This window comes from Saimiri boliviensis, chromosome 21, assembly GCF_048565385.1.
Source record: "Saimiri boliviensis isolate mSaiBol1 chromosome 21, mSaiBol1.pri, whole genome shotgun sequence".
Lineage (NCBI taxonomy): Eukaryota > Metazoa > Chordata > Mammalia > Primates > Cebidae > Saimiri > Saimiri boliviensis.
The window spans coordinates 26,714,787-26,730,704 of record NC_133469.1 but is presented as its reverse complement, the minus strand read 5'-3'; the positions used below and the strand labels follow the sequence as shown (position 1 = coordinate 26,730,704).

At 40.0% G+C, this 15,918-nt stretch overlaps 1 protein-coding gene across 6 annotated transcripts in view; it reads right to left on the bottom strand.

The window, feature by feature from the left end:
* The window catches only part of SPECC1L (sperm antigen with calponin homology and coiled-coil domains 1 like), a 150,993-nt gene that overhangs the window by 30,703 nt on the left and 104,372 nt on the right, over positions 1-15,918 (bottom strand). For all 6 annotated transcript variants that reach the window (XM_039462374.2, XM_039462376.2, XM_074391256.1 and 3 more), the window contains one exon: positions 12,199-12,301. In XM_039462374.2, the coding sequence (XP_039318308.2) occupies positions 12,199-12,301 (103 nt within the window). The remainder of the gene's footprint in view (positions 1-12,198; positions 12,302-15,918) is intronic.

The window sequence follows — 15,918 nt, the reverse complement described above, 5'->3', positions numbered from 1 at the left end:
GGTTGCAGTGAGCCGAGATTGCGCCATTGCACTCCAGCCTGGGTAACAAGAGCGAAACTTTGTCTCAAAATAAACAAACATAAATAAATAAATAAATAAAATAAAAATAAAACAGGTCTCCTGTACACAAATCATGGTTGGGGCTATTGTTTTTATTTTTATTTTTTTGAGACAGAGTCTTGTTCTGTCGCCAGGCGCCAGGCTGGAGTGCAGTGGCACAATCTCGGCTTACTGCAACCTCTGCCTTCTGGGTTCAGGCAATTCTCCTGCCTCAGCCTTCCAAGTAGCTGGGACTACAGGCACATGCCACCATGCCCAGCTAATTTTTGTATATTTTTTAGTAGAGACGGAGTTTCACCATGTTGGCCAGGATGGTCTCGATCTCTTGACCTCGTGATCTCGTGATCTGCCCGCCTCAGCCTCCCAAAGTTCTGGGGTTACAGGCATGAGCCACCACACTTGGTCGGGTCTATTGTTTTTAATCTGAAAATCTTTGTCTTTTAACTGGAATAGTCAGCCTGTTTAACTACAATGCAATTTTTACACATTTGGGTTTACATCTATTACTATACCCTTAGTTCTTTGTTCCTTTTCTCTTCTTTCCTGCCTTATTTTAGACTAAGCAAATATTAATATTTCAGTTCTCTTCTGTCAGCCTCTTATATTCCATTCTTTCATCACTTTAATTGTTAACAGTATGACTTTATAGTAGCCACACAGAAAAAGTTAAAAACATATATTAACATATTTAATCAAATATATTAAAAATATGATTTCAACATGTAATCAGTATTTTTTAAATGAGGTATTTACATTCTTTTTTTTCCATACTAAGTCTTCTAAGTCTTCAAAATCTGGTGTTTATTTTATAGTCACAGCACATCTCAATTCAGAATAGCCACATTTTAAGCTCTCAGAAACTCCATGCAGCCAATGTCAACCGTAGCAGAGTGCAGCCATAGAGATTTACAATGTGCAACCCTTAACTTATTAAGAGTCTATGACAAATTAGTAATTTCTTGACCTTCTGAACAATGCAAGGACCTTGCAACACCTTAATTACATTTGCTGCCACCCTCCTAACTTTTGAACCATTTTATGTTAAATTTTCAACCTACATATATATTGTTATTACGCTACAGTCAATATTCATATATATTTACCTTCATATTTACTCTTCCACCGTTCTTTATTCCTTCCTGCAATTTTGTTTCCCTATGGGATTACTTTCTGTAACTTACTTTCTTTTTCTTTCAGAATGGGCCTACTGGTGACAAATACTCTTTATTATCTATTGAGAAATCAGCTGCCAAACTTATTATTCCTCTTAACCTAATTATCTTTTTTCTCTAGCAATTAAAGATTTTTTTCACTGTCCTTGACTTTTAGCCCTTTGATTATGGCACTCCTAGCCCTCTCATTTAGTGTAACCCAATTGCCTGTGTCTTAAACCTTCTGTTGTGTCCCTTGTCTCCATTACACTATTATTTTTCATTCTTTCATTTCTCAGTGCTTCATTGTGGATCTTTCTTAGTGATCAGTCTTCTAATTCATACATCTTTTCTGTGTTGAGTGGTTGTTAAACACATATATGGGAGTTTTTAACTCAAGCTAATGTATTTTTTAGTCCTAAAATTTTCATTTGGCCAGGCGCAGTGGCTCACACCTGCAATCCCAGTACTTCAGGAGGCCCAGGCTGGCAGATCACCTGAGGTCAGGAGAGACCAGCCTGGCCAACATGGTGAAACTCTGTCTCAAAAAAACAAAACAAAACAAAACAAAACAAAACAAAAAAACAATTAGCTGGACATGGTGGCAGTTGCCTGTAATCCCAGCTACTCAGGAGACTGAGGCAGGAGAATCACTTGACCCCAGGAGGTGGAGGTTGCAGTGAGCTGAGATTGCACCACTGTACTCTAGCCTAGGTGACGAGAGCAAAACTCTACCTGAAAAAATAAAAAATCAAATAAAATATTTGTCTGATTCTATTTTATAGATTCCAGTTCTCTCGTAAAACCCTGTATCTCTTCAGCTGTTTCCATAAACTCATAAATCAGTTATTTTAAGGCCCAAGAGTTCCAATATCTGGATCACTTCAAGTTCTTTTCCTGTTACTCATTCTTTCTCTTGATTTTCATTCATTTGATCCCGCTTATTAGCATGCCTAGTATTTTTATTAATTAATTAATTATAGAGACAGGGTCTTACTATGTGGCCAGGTTGGTCTTAAACTCTTGGCCTCCAGTAATCTTCCTACCTTGGCCGCTCAAAGTGCTAGAATTACAAGTATGAGCCACTGCGCCTGGCAATGCCTGGTATTTTGATGGAATGCAGGATACTATGTTTAAAAGAGCACAGGGGCTAAGTTTCTTCTGGCAGGCAACTAGAATAAGGGCTGATCACCTTGATCCAATCAAAGTTTTGAAGCTGGATTTTAAGCTGGTAACTTCTGGTCAGCCTTTATTGGTAGGACATAATTCTTTTGAGGTCTCAATTAAAAGCCTGGAGTATTTTCCATCATCATTCCTCTTTGGCTGGCCTTGAAATCTAATTTTTTGTCTATCTGCTCCTGTGAGAACAAAAACTATGCTTAAGTTGTTTAGCCTTTGGTAACAGCTTTCTACTGAATTTCTTCTGAATTTGAAAAATATCTTAATTTGAAAAATACCTTAACAGCAAAAGCTAAGTCAAATAATGAGTTTACTACCCTCTTTCTCTCTCTATTTTTCCAAAGAGTTGAGGTCACACTCTGTTGCCCAGGGTCAAGTACAATCGTGTGATCAAAGCTCACTGTAACCTCGAACTCCTGGGCTCAAGCAATCTTCCTGCCTCAGCCTCCTTGGGTAGCTGGGATTACAGGCATGTGCCAACATGTTGGCTGAGTTCATTGCTCTTGAGGTTGTTTTTTCCCTAGGATCTTGGACCCTCAAATCCTGGCTGCCTTAGAATCCCTCATTTTAAACTTTAGTCCCGATATTCAGCGATTCTGAAACAAACTCTGGACCACTGCTTTGTCTGGCCTCTACCCCATGGGAAGAATCAGCCAATGCCCTAAGGGAAAAAAGCAGGAGTAAATATGGGCTCAACTGAATAGGATTTTTCTCTACAATTTTGGCTCCTGCCAAATTTGACCTGGCTGTCTTGGTTAGTCCCAAATGCCTTTAACGATATTTATTTTTGTATTTTAAACAGTTTTTACAGCAGTCTCATCAGAGATTTGGTCTGATATTCTGTTATAACCATAAACAAAGTTTTACTGAGTTTTAATTACTGATACAGTTTTTACTGACTAGTCTATAAACTTCCTGAGAATAGAAACTATTTTTATTCCCTAACTTCTAGTTAAACACTTAGCACACTACCTGACACAGAGCTTACTATTTCATAAATTATTAGCTTTCTTTTTTCTTTTTTGAGACGGAGTCTCGAAGTGTTGCCTGGGCTTGAGTGCAAAGACGTGATCTCAACTCACTGCAACCTCTGCCTCCCAGGTTCAAGTGATTCTCCTGCCTCAGCCTCCCAAATAGCTGGGACTACAGGCACCCACCACCAAATCTGGGGCTGATTTTTTGTATTTTTAGTAAAGATGAGGTTTCACCACATTGGCCACGCTGGTCTCAAACTCCTGACCTTGTAATCCATCTGCCTCGGCCTCTCAAAGTGTTGGGATTACAGGTGTGAGCCACTGTGCCCAGCCTATCAGCTTTTTTATATTAGGGAAAAAAGCTTAGAATGCAAATAAAGCATAGCACATAAATATAAGCCTGCTAAACCATTCCAGCCCTTTAATTCTTTTAATTCCACTTATCTCCAGTAAGAAATATCCAATCTTTTCTTCTGTGGTCCACACATTAATGAAGTACATCCATCAGTAAAACTGCATTCTCAATGTTAATCTGAGGTTAAATCACCTCAGACATTACTAAAATATTTTGTTCATTTATTAAAAGTCTTTTGTTCTAGATTAAGTGATTTCATTATTCTTTGGATTTAACCAATCCATTTCTAGGTCTAGCATTTTTATCAGAAAACAATGAGATTTTTCATTCAAAATAAAGCTCTCTCAAGTTAACCTTTAGAGGCATCTTGATTACATTCAATTAGGGTTTTCCAAGAGGGCAAGAAAACAATGATACAACAAAAGCTCTTAGATATAAAATCTAAAACCAAAGAAAAGTTGACTGAAAGTATAAATATTTTCTTTATGCCAGTGGGTTACTCTTGTATTATCAATCTTGTACCATCAATTCCTAAAGACAACAGCTTAAAAAAATTAAAAATGGTTGTCTCTGGACAGCAGAAATTTTCGAGGTAAGGAAATAGGGAACTTGATTACCACTTCTCACAACAAACACTTAAAAATTATTAGAGTTAGTCCCGTATCTAAATTAAAAACATAATTTTATATAAACAGAGGCACTGATTTTTTAAAAAAGAGAAAAAAAGGAAGACGCAACCCTTAAAGCAATAGTACTGAAAGCTGGTTACACAATGCCCTGGACTCAAAAGACAGCCTTGAGGCAGCCATTTATCCTTGTGGGGGTTTCAGTCCCAGATCTGCAAACCTGATAATAAACCAGAACTCCAAGATATTTTCAACACTAATATTCTACTATTCTAAAGCTTCAGTGTATGATAAATGGCAGAGCACAAGTTAAAAGAGAAAAATGTATTTGTTAAATAAAAGCTAAACTCATAAGGGCTTGTTTTGTAATGGATGCTTAATGAAATTACAGTGATCAGCACAGTAATTTTAGGGTGACTCTTATGAGAGTTAACGAAAGATGATATGGGCATTAGGGAATCTATCTCCATTGATTAGACAGCTTCTTCATAAAGCACGCACGTTCCAAGCATTAATGATCCATCTGGGGCCTCTGAGAGCCGTATGTGCTAAGTGTCACGTAACAGCTTCTGCTCTCACAAACTAGTCAAGTGTCACAACCTACCCTTTTCTGCAAACTGTGAGTAGTCAGAGACCAAAGGACTGAACCGAAACTGCTGGATCCAAAGGCTGGGCATAATCATCCATTTATAGCTAGATAGGGAAAGGGCGCTGGCCCTTCCTATATGATTCTTGACAAATTAAGAGCACTATTAGATATGGCTTTCAGTTTTAAAAGATTATGCATTTCAGACCAGGTGCAGTGGCTCACACCTGTAATCTCAGCACTTTGGAAGCCTGATAAAGACGGATCACTTGAGGTCAGGAGTTCGAGACCAGCCTGACAAACATGGCAAAACCCATCTCTACTAAAAACACAGAAATTAGCTGGGCGTGGTGACAGGCCCCTGTAATCCCAGTTACTCTCGAGGCTGAGGCAGGAGAATTGCTTGAACCTGGGAGGTGGAGGCTGTAGTGAGCCAAGATTGCGTCATTGCTCTCCAGCCTGGGTGACAGTGAGACCCCATCTCAAAAAAAAAAAAAAAAAGATTATGTATTTCAAACTGTCCAATTTTTTTTTTTTTTAATTATACTTTAAGTTCTGGGGTACATGTACAGAATGTGTAGGTTTGTTACACAGGTAAACTACATGCCATGGTGGTTTGCCGCATCCATCAACCAGACTGTCCCAATTTGAACTTACAGAGCTTGAAATAAAAGAATCAGTATCCTCTTTGCTTCTAAAGGTAAGAAACAGATAGATATCGGTCTCACAGGAAACGAAAGCCAACTGCCTCCCTCAAGCCATACATACATATCATCAAAGAAGCGTCCATAGGAAGTAGGAAAGCAGAGAATTGGGTTGGTAGCAAAGACTGTCAAGTGTACAAAAAGAATTTTCCTTATGTACGATTAAACATCCTATATCATATATCCCCCTGCATTTCAAGTACCAAGTAAACGGAAAGAAACTTTAAATTATTAATTGAAATAATTGATTTGTGTGTATATATATGTTTCTACATATAGATTAAGGTGTATATATATATATATATTAAATATCTTAAGATGACAAAATCATAGGACTTAAACTAGAAGAACCCAAGAGGCATTAAATAATTGACATAATGCTTGAATTATCTCCATTTAATTAACTTGATACATGACAAAGTTCTAAAATCAAAGGAAAAGTAATTTTTTTTTTCCTGAGACAGGGTCTTACTCTGTCGCCTAGGCAGGAGTACAGTGGTGTGATAACAGCTCACAGCAGCCTCAACTTCCCAGCTTAAGTAACCCTCCTGCCTCAGCCCTCTAAGTAGCTGGGCTGAGGTGGGAGGATCGCTACCATGCTGGCTAATTTTTTTTTTTTTTTTTTTTTGAGACGGAGTTTCGTTCTTGTTACCCAGGCTGGAGTGCAATGGCGCGATCTCGGCTCACCGCAACCTCCGCCTCCTGGGTTCAGGTGATTCTCCTGCCTCAGCCTCCTGAGTAGCTGGGACTACAGGCACGCGCCACCATGCCCAGCTAATTTTTTGTATTTTTAGTAGAGACGGGGTTTCACCGTGTTGACCAGGATGGTCTCGATCTCTTGACCTCGTGATCCACCCGCCTCGGCCTCCCAAATTGCTGGGATTACAGGCTTGAGCCACTGCGCCCGGCCAGTTTTTTTTTAAGTAGAGAGAAGATCTCACTATGCTGCTCAGGCTGGTCTCAAACTCCTAAGCACCAGCAATCCTTCAAGGGGGAAGTAATTTATAATGTTCCAAAATTACTTAATTTATTGTCTACAAAAATTTAAAACTTAGGTTATAAGAAGATACCTAACAACGAGGAAGACAATACAAGTACACCTCAGACTGTACTTCGTCTTCTTGTGCTTCATAGATACTGCGTTTTTTTACAACTTGAGGGTTTGTGGCAATTCTGTATATCAAACAAGTCTGTTGGTACCATTCTGCCAACAACATGTGCTCATTTCAATGTCTCCGGGTCAAGTTTGGTAATTCTTGCAATATTTTTTATTATAACCGTTATGGTGATGTGTTACCAGTGATCTTTGATGGCACTACAGTAATTGTTTTGGGGTGCCCTGAACTGTGCCCATACAAGACAGTGAACTTAATCTATAAGTTGTGTGTGTTCTGAATGATCCACTGACTAGCCATTTTGTCTCTCTCTCTCTCCTTGGGCTTCCCTACTCCTTGAGACATAACAATGTTAAAATTAGGCCAATTAATAACCCTACAATGGCCTCTAAGTGTTCAAGTAAAAGGAAGACTAACACATCTTTCACTTTAAATCAAAACCTAGAAATGCTTAAGCTAACTGAGAAAGACATGGCAAAAGCCAAGAGGCTGAAAGCTAAGCCTCATGTGCCAGTTAGTCAAGTTGTGAATGCAGAGAAAAAGTTATTGAAGGAAATTAAAAGTGCTACACCAGTGAATACACAAATGATAACAAAATGGCCTTATTGCTGATATGGAGAAAGTTTTCATGCTTTCAATAAAAGATCAAACCAGCTACAACATTTCCTTAAGCCAAAGCTGAATCCACAGCAAGGCCCTAACTCTCTTCAATTCTGTGAATGCTGAGATTGGTGATGAAGTTGCAGAAGAAAAGTTTGAAGCTAGCAGAGGCTGGCTCAATGTTGAAGGAAAGAAGTCATCTCCATAACATACAAGTTCAAGGTGAAGCAGCAAGTGCTGATATAGAAGCTGCAGCAAGTTACCCAGAAGATCTAGCTAAGATCACTGATGAAGGTGGCCACACTAAATGACAATTTTCAATGTGGATAAAACAGCCTTCTTTTAAAAGAAGATGACACCTAGGACTTTCATACTACAGAGGAAAAGTCAATGCGTGGCTTCAAAGGTTCAAAGGACAGGCTGTCTCTCTCATTAGGGGCTAAGCAGCTGGTGACTTTAAGTGGAAGCCAGCGCTCATTTACCAGTCCCACAATCCTAGGGCCCTTAAGAGTTATGCTAAATCTACTCTGCCTGTGGTCTATAAATGGAACAACAAAGGCTGGATGACAGCCCATCTGTTGACAGCATAGTTTATTGAACACTTTAAGCCCAATGTTCCTTTCAAAATATTACTGCTCATTGACAATGCAACAAATCAGCCAGGAGCTGTAATGATGATACAGGGAGATTAATGTTGTTTTCATGTCTGCTAATACAATATCCATTCTGCAGCTCACAGATCAAGGAGTGGGCTTAAAATGTTCAATAAACTATGGGGTCTCGCCACTTGAAGCCAAGATCATGGACTTTAACCAAATGACAAAGGAGAAACAAATGAAGCAGCTTAAAGAGAAGTAACAAGATCAGTTTCAAAAACACTTTGGTAGTAAGCTAGAAGCTGGACAAGAGATGCGAAAACTACGTATGTCCATGTGAAAACTTGTTGTACACAAAAGTCTTCGACCAGGCAGGGTGGAATGTGCCTGTAGATTCAGCTACTTGGGAGGCTGAGGTGGGAAGATCACTTGAGACCAGACTGGGCAACACAGTAAGACCTCATGCCAAAAAAAAGTTCATAACAGTGATATATATAACCCCCCCAAAAGTGTAAGCAACACAGACACCATCCTGAAGAGAAGAATGGAGGAACTATATGTAGCATATCCATATAATGGAATATTATTTGGCCACAAAAAGGAATGAAGTACTAGTATATGCTACAGCATGGATAAACCTTAAAAACATGATTCTAAGTGAAAAAAGCAGTCACAGAGGACCACATACTGTGTGATTCCACTTATAAGAAATGTCCATAATAAGGAAATCTATAGGACAGAAAGTGATTAGTGGTTGCCTGTAGTAAATAGAGAATGACTGCTACTGGGTATAGGATTTCTTTATGGGGTAGTAAAAATATCCTAAAACTGATTGTGGTAATGGTTTTACAACTCTGAATGTATTTAACACCCCCTCCCCCGCCCCGAAATGTACACTTTAAGTTGGATGAATTGTATCTTGTATGGCCTATCGCAATAAAAAAAGTTCTTAAGAAAAAAAACAACTAAGTGATTGTATAATTTTCATTTATGCTTGAGGTTTCAGTTCTATAACCAACTTGTAACTGCCAGCATTGATGTTCTTGCCATTCAACAAAGCCTGAGACTTTTCAAGTTTGAGTATGGAGGTTTTTTTTTTTTTTTTTTTTTTTGCGATAAGAATTTCACTCTTGTTGCCCAGGTTGGACTGCAGTGGTGTGATTTCAGCTCACCTCAACCTCTGTCTCCAGGGTTCAAGTGATTCTCCTGCCTCAGCCTCCCAAGTAGCTGGAATTACAGGCATGTGCCACCATGCCCGGCTAATTTTTGTATTTTTAGTAGAGATGGCGTTTCACCATATTGACTAGGCTGGTCTTGAACTCCTGACCTCAGGTGATCCACTGCTTTGGCCTCCCAAAGTGCTGGGATTACAGGCTATGAGCCACCACGCCCAGGCTGAGTGTGGAAGCCATTTGAGGTTCACTTAGCATAAAATTTTCATAGTTTGTCCAAGTTGCAGCATGTTCTAATCCATGAACATGGTATGTCTTTCCATTTATTTAGATTGTCTTCAATTTCTTTCAGCAATGTTTTGTATTTTTCAGTGTATCAGACTCATGCCTCCTTTGTTAAATTTATTTCTAGATAGTTTATTCTTTTTGATGTTGCTATAAATGGAAATGTTGTTTTAGTTTATTGCTAGTATAAGTAAATGCAAGTGATTTTTGTGTACTGATCTTGCATCTTGCAACTTTGCTGAATTTACTACAGGTATTGATCGACTTATGACCTATGCAACTTAACGACCATTTGACTTTACGACCACAATAGCTAGCCACAACTGCTCCATGTCTGGCAGCGCAAATGTTGCCCAGCTGGGCGTACGACAGTGCAGACCAGCTTCTGGCAGCACTACCATCTCCGCGTGCACCATTTCAACTGTACATATAGCCTACTCAACTTACGACCAAATCGTGTTACGACCATTTCGCGGCCCCGACCACGGTCGTAAGTCAAGCACTACCTGTAATTCCAACAGTTTTTATGTGAATTCTTAAAGGTTTTCTAGATAATAGCTGGGTGTGATGGCCTACACCTGTAGTCCCAGATACTCAGGAGGTTGAAGAGGAAGTAATGTGTAGTCTGCTATTTTTGGGTGCAGTGTTGTATAAAATACGTATTTAGGTCTAGTCGGTATATAGTATTATTCAAGTCTTCTATTCCCTTGCTGTTTTTCTATCTGGTCTTAGTCTTTTTTTTTTTTTTTTTTTTTTAAAGTTGTTTTATTATTGTGGTAAATACACATAACAAATCATTTTAACCATCTTTAAGTATACAGTTCAACAGCATTAAGTATATTCACTTTACTGTGCTATAATCACCACGATCCACCTCCAGTATTTTTCATTTTATAAAACTAAACTGTGTACCCACCACCTTTCTTTTTTCCCCTCCCCAGCCGGGGGAAATCGACATTCTACTTTTTGTCTCTCTATATATTACTACTCTAGGTACTCCATATAATTAGAATCGTGTAGTATTTCTCCTTTTGCATATGGCTTGTTTCATTTAGCACAGTGTCTTCAATGTGCATCGCGCTGTAGCATGTGTAAGAATTTCCTTCGTTTTTAAGGAAGAATGGTATTCCATTGTATTATATAACACAGGTTGTTTATCCATTCATCTATCGATGGACACCTGGTTGCTTCCACTTTTCGGCTATTTTAAGTAACAGTGCCATGAAAATGGGTGTGCTTAAAACATTTCTCTAAATCTCTGCTTTCAATTCTTTTGGGTATATACGCAGAAGTGGAATTGCCAGATCATATGGTAATTCTGTTTATTTTTTTCAGGAATTGTCATACTATTTTCCACAGCAGTTACATTTTATTGGTCCCTCCCCAACAAAACATAAGCCTACACATTTCTCTACATCGTTGCCAACACTACTAATCTACTTTTTTAGCCAGTGGAAGTTGGCATGGAGATTTTTTTTTGGGTCGGGGGACAGAGTCTCACTCTGTCGTCCAGAGGCTCAATATCGGCTCACTGCAACCTCTGCCTCTGGGTTCAAGTGATTCTCCTGACTTAGCTTCCTGAATAGCTGGGATTACAGGCGTAAGCCACCACGCCCAGCTATTTATTGTATCAATAGAGACAGGGTTTCACCATGTTGATCAGGCTAGTCTTGAACTCTGAACTTGTAATCCACCAGCCTTTGCCTCCCAAAGTGCTGGAATTACAGGTGTGAGCCACTGAGCAAGGCCTTTTTTTAAAAAAATTATTTTCTCTTCTCTTTTGCACTTGCCACTGGCTTGAAGCTCAAACATGGAGAGTCTTAATAAATCCTCAATGATTATTATGACTTTTCTTTATGCCCACTGCAATTTGCCTGGCTTTTTAATCTTAAATGAGGATCATCACTTAAAATCATGTACAAATTCATCTAAAAGGGACCTGTTAATGGCAGATCTTAATCAATCCGTTACTCTACTATATGATTACCTCTTCTGCATAAAATTTGTATGTAAATGTGGTAGCTAGACCCTTTTATGCCATTTTGGTGAGATGAGGGCTGATGTGAAGAGATCAGGAACATAGAACTCTATTCCCTTCTTGTGTTGTACTTCTGTGCATTTGTGCCAAAGTATGAAATGCAATCAAGAGTACCATCTGCAAGCTGGGAAGAATCTCTGTAACTAACACTGTACGTGAGGACACCAGGAACAAAACTGTATTTTTCAGCAGTATGAATGGATGAATTTTACATGTTTTCTTTTTGTATGGAGAATTAGAGTCCACTCTCCAAAGTTACATTTAATGTAAAAAAGCATTTAACCTGGACTTAAATAAGAAAGTGCTACAATAGATGAGTAATACTGGAAACATTGGCTACTGTGAAAAAGTAACAAACTTACTTCCTCCAAGTGATAGTCAATTATGGCTGGACTTTAAGAATGTGTTCCTGAAATTTTATACATGACTCATCACTGCAGACTCTGCCTCCCAGACTCAAGTGATCCTCCCACCTCAGCCTCTCAAGAAGCTGAGACTCCAGGCACACAGCACCATGCCAGCTAATTATAATTTTTATTTTTGCAGATAGGGTTTTGCCATGTTGCCTGCCCAAGCTTGAACTCCTGGGCACAAGTGATCCACCCGTCTCAGCCTCCCAATGTGCTGGGATGGCAGGTGTGACCCATTGTGCTCGGCCAGGATTCACCATTTCTAATGTGTGACAGGTAGTAAGCTACGACACTCCAGCACTTAGTTTGGCAATTACTCACGTGGGACAAAAGAACCATATGATTACCTGATAGCCTTCTGTTTTCTTCTGACACCACTTCAGCAAGGCATTCCTCTTTGATCCTCCATATTCTCTGGCCAATGCTGAGAGAGGGTCTTTCCTTTCTTCTCTGAAAACAAGTAACCCAAAGTTGAAATATTTTTTGTTTGGGCACCAGAATAAGAGAACAGTATTAGTTTGCATTTTTAAACAGGAGAAATGCACATAGTAAGGAAAATACAAAGGCAAGACATATTTTTTCATACATTTGATTTTTAGTTTATGGCCCCATAGATCCACTGTTGTCAGAATTCTCTGCTAACTGAAGGGAGGGCCTCTATAATCATCACCCACATGGAAAGTGGCAAAGACAGTACAAAGCGCATTTAAAATTAATCAAATGCGTCGGGTATGGTGGCTCACGCCTGTAATCCCAGCACTTTGGGAGGCTGAGGCAGGCTGATCACCTAAGGTCAGGAGTTCAAGATTGGCCTGGTCAACACTGTGAAACCCCGTCTCTACTAAAGATACAAAAATTAGCTGGGCATGGTGGTGGGCACCTGTAATCCCAGCTACTTGGGAGGCCAAGGCAGGAGAATTGCTTGAACCCTGGAAGCGGAGGTTGCAGTGAGCTGAGATTGCGCCACTGCATTCCAGCCTGGGCAACAAGAGCAAAACTATCTCAAAATAAATAAATAACTGTTAATGCCCTTTATCATCTCATCATTTAAAAAACTACTTACCATAAACATACAGGGCAAGGTTATGCAAGTTGTCGGATTCTAAGGCCTAACAGTTCTTGCCTTCAAGGAGTTTACAATGGGGGGAAGCAGATGAGACAGACAAAAGATGGCAATAAACAGTTAACATTTATAGCCTCCATGAAATGTCTTAGATGTGTTTAGTGCTAATTGTACATCGTTTTTTGACTGTAGGCAGTTAAATTTTACCTTGCTCAAAATGGAATTCTTTGTAAACTTACTTATTCAGCATCTCCTTATGGAGCACCACTGTGCCAGGCAATGTGCAAGCACTAGGCAATTGAGGGTGAACAACCCAGGACCTCTGCCCCCTCAAGGAACTTCAGATAGTAAGCAGAAACACTGTAGAAGTTTGAGGGGTTAAAATTCAGTGGCTATACATATGATTCATTGAAAAAAATTCTATGTAGGGTACTTTATGACATTGCCAATTGCCTTGTAGTCAAAATAAATATCCTGCCTTAGGCCAGACATTTAATCAAAAAAGGTTTTGCGATCACCCCTGGTGAAGGGGCAGAAGAGAATTACAATCCTACTCATTCTGCACCATATCTTCCCTTTTGGTCACTACTTTGGAAGTGGAACAGAACACTAAGGAATACCCAGAGAAAGAAAGTGCTGTGTAATATAACCTGCAGCATCACTAGTAGCCTGTGCTTGAAAGACTGGTCTATTTTTCAGTGATTATAGCAAAGTGGAAACTCTAGTCCCATGTTCTATGAACTTAGCAGCCCAATAAATATCCTAAAGGTTCGTATGTTACAAGCAGCTTAGTATTCCTCAGTACATTTGTTCTGCTAGTATTCACCCTCCAAAGGATGCTAGGAAATCAAAGAGGGCACATTTATAATAGAAGCTTTTCTAATTGAGGAGCCTTGAAATAGTACCAACTTTTATTTATCTAAAAACCAAAAGCAAAAATACTATTTTTCTATGTGCAGTTAGATTGCCTTCTTGAAGAAATACACATTTTTGTGTGCCAGCCCATAAGATTCCTGCTTTGCTTTAAATAAAGCAGGGATGTTCAATCTTTTGACTTCCTTGGACCACAATGGAAGTAGAAGAATTGTCTTGGGCCACACGTAAAATACACTAACATGAACAATAGCTGATGAGCTAAAAAAAAAAAAATCTGCAAAAAAAATTCTCAGAATGTTTTAAGAAAGTCACAACTTTGTGTTGGGCTGTATTCAAAGCTGTCCTGGGCCGTGGGTTAGAAAAGCTTGTTTTAAAGTCTGTTATACTATCACTAAACATAGGGAAGAGAATGACACAGTTACGTGAATGGATGCAAAAAAGCACGCCAAAAATAAACAAAAACTTGTCATGGCTCAACATAAAAGTCACTATTATAATAAATAGGAAAGGTTTACTTTGGCTCACATGGGGTCCATTTTGTTACAGAAACAGCTTAAAAAGCATCAAAGTAGAGCAAACTCTATGGACATAATGAGAAGCTACAGAAAAGCGCCCCTAGGAATGGAGGATCATCTCTCACTTCTTCATTTTGAGATGAGAAACTGAAGCCAGGAGACACCTTGTTGAAGATCAAAGCTCCTAAGTGGAGGAGGCAGGAGGAGTGTGTGTCCTGTCTCCCAAACCAGTGTCCTTTGCACAAGCACCATGCAGGGAGCTCATCACCCAGGACACAGAGAAGCACACTGCCAGTCTTTTCCCTGCATAGGCAGGGTGGCCTGAGCTACCCTTCTCACTCGGTTTTCTACCTGCTCCCCTGGGACACTGCTTACCAGACCACAATTCTAAAAGACTGGCTCCCTTAGAAGCATGGCTTTATAATAAGTGCATAATTTTAGTTTGAAAAGCTAAATATTCCATTTTATCCTCAAGACTATAAATTAACATATGGCTAAATTTCTGCCACTCATTCCTATCCTTCCTTCAATTCTTTTTATTTTTTGAGACAGAGTCTCACTCTGAAGCCCAGGCTGGAGTGCAATGGTGGGATTTCAGTTCACTGCAACCTCTGCCTCCCAGGTTCAAGCAATTCTAGTGCCTCAGCCTCCCAAGTAGATGGGACTACAGATGCACGAAACCACGTCTGGCTAATTTTTGTATTTTTAGTAGAGATGGGGTTTCACCATGTTGGCCAGGCTGGTCTTGAACTCCAGACCTCAAGTGATCCACCCACCTCAGCCTCCCAGAGTGCTGAGATTATAGGCATGAGTCATCACGCCGGCTGCTTCCTTCAATTCTTCTTAACGCTTGCCAACAGTTTTTTCCTGCCTATAAACAATGTATGCTAAATTTTTGACATCTGTTTTCCCCCCTAAGTTCTTTTTTTTTTTTTCTTTTTTTTTTTTTTGAGACGGAGTTTCGCTCTTGTTGCCCAGGCTGGAGTGCAATGACGCGATCTCGGCTCACCGCAACCTCCGCCTCCTGGGTTCAGGCAATTCTCCTGCCTCAGCCTCCCGAGTAGCTGGGATTACAGGCACGCGCCACCATGCCCAGCTAATTTTTTGTATTTTTAGTAGAGACGGGGTTTCACCATGTTGACCAGGATGGTCTCGATCTCTCGGCCTCCCAAAGTGCTGGGATTACAGGCTTGAGCCACCGCGCCCGGCCCCCCCTAAGTTCTTAATACCTCTTAGTCTAAAGAGGCTTCTGACATAACAGAACTATGAATAAACTGTAAACTTAGGCCAGGTGTGGCGGCTCATACCTGTAATCCCAGCACTTTGGGAGGCTGAGGTGGGTGGATCACCTGAGGTCAGGAGTTCGAGACCAGCCTGGCCAGCATGGTGAAATCCCATGCCTACTTTAAAAAAAAAAAAAAAAGGCTGGGCGCAGTGGCTCACGCCTGTAATCCCAGCACTTTGGGAGGCCGAGGCGGGTGGATCACAAGGTCAAGAGATCGAGACCATCCTGGTCAACATGGTGAAACCCCGTCTCTACTAAAAATACAAAAAATTAGCTGGGCATGGTGGCGCGTGCCTGTAATCCCAGCTACTCAGGAGGCTGAGGCAGG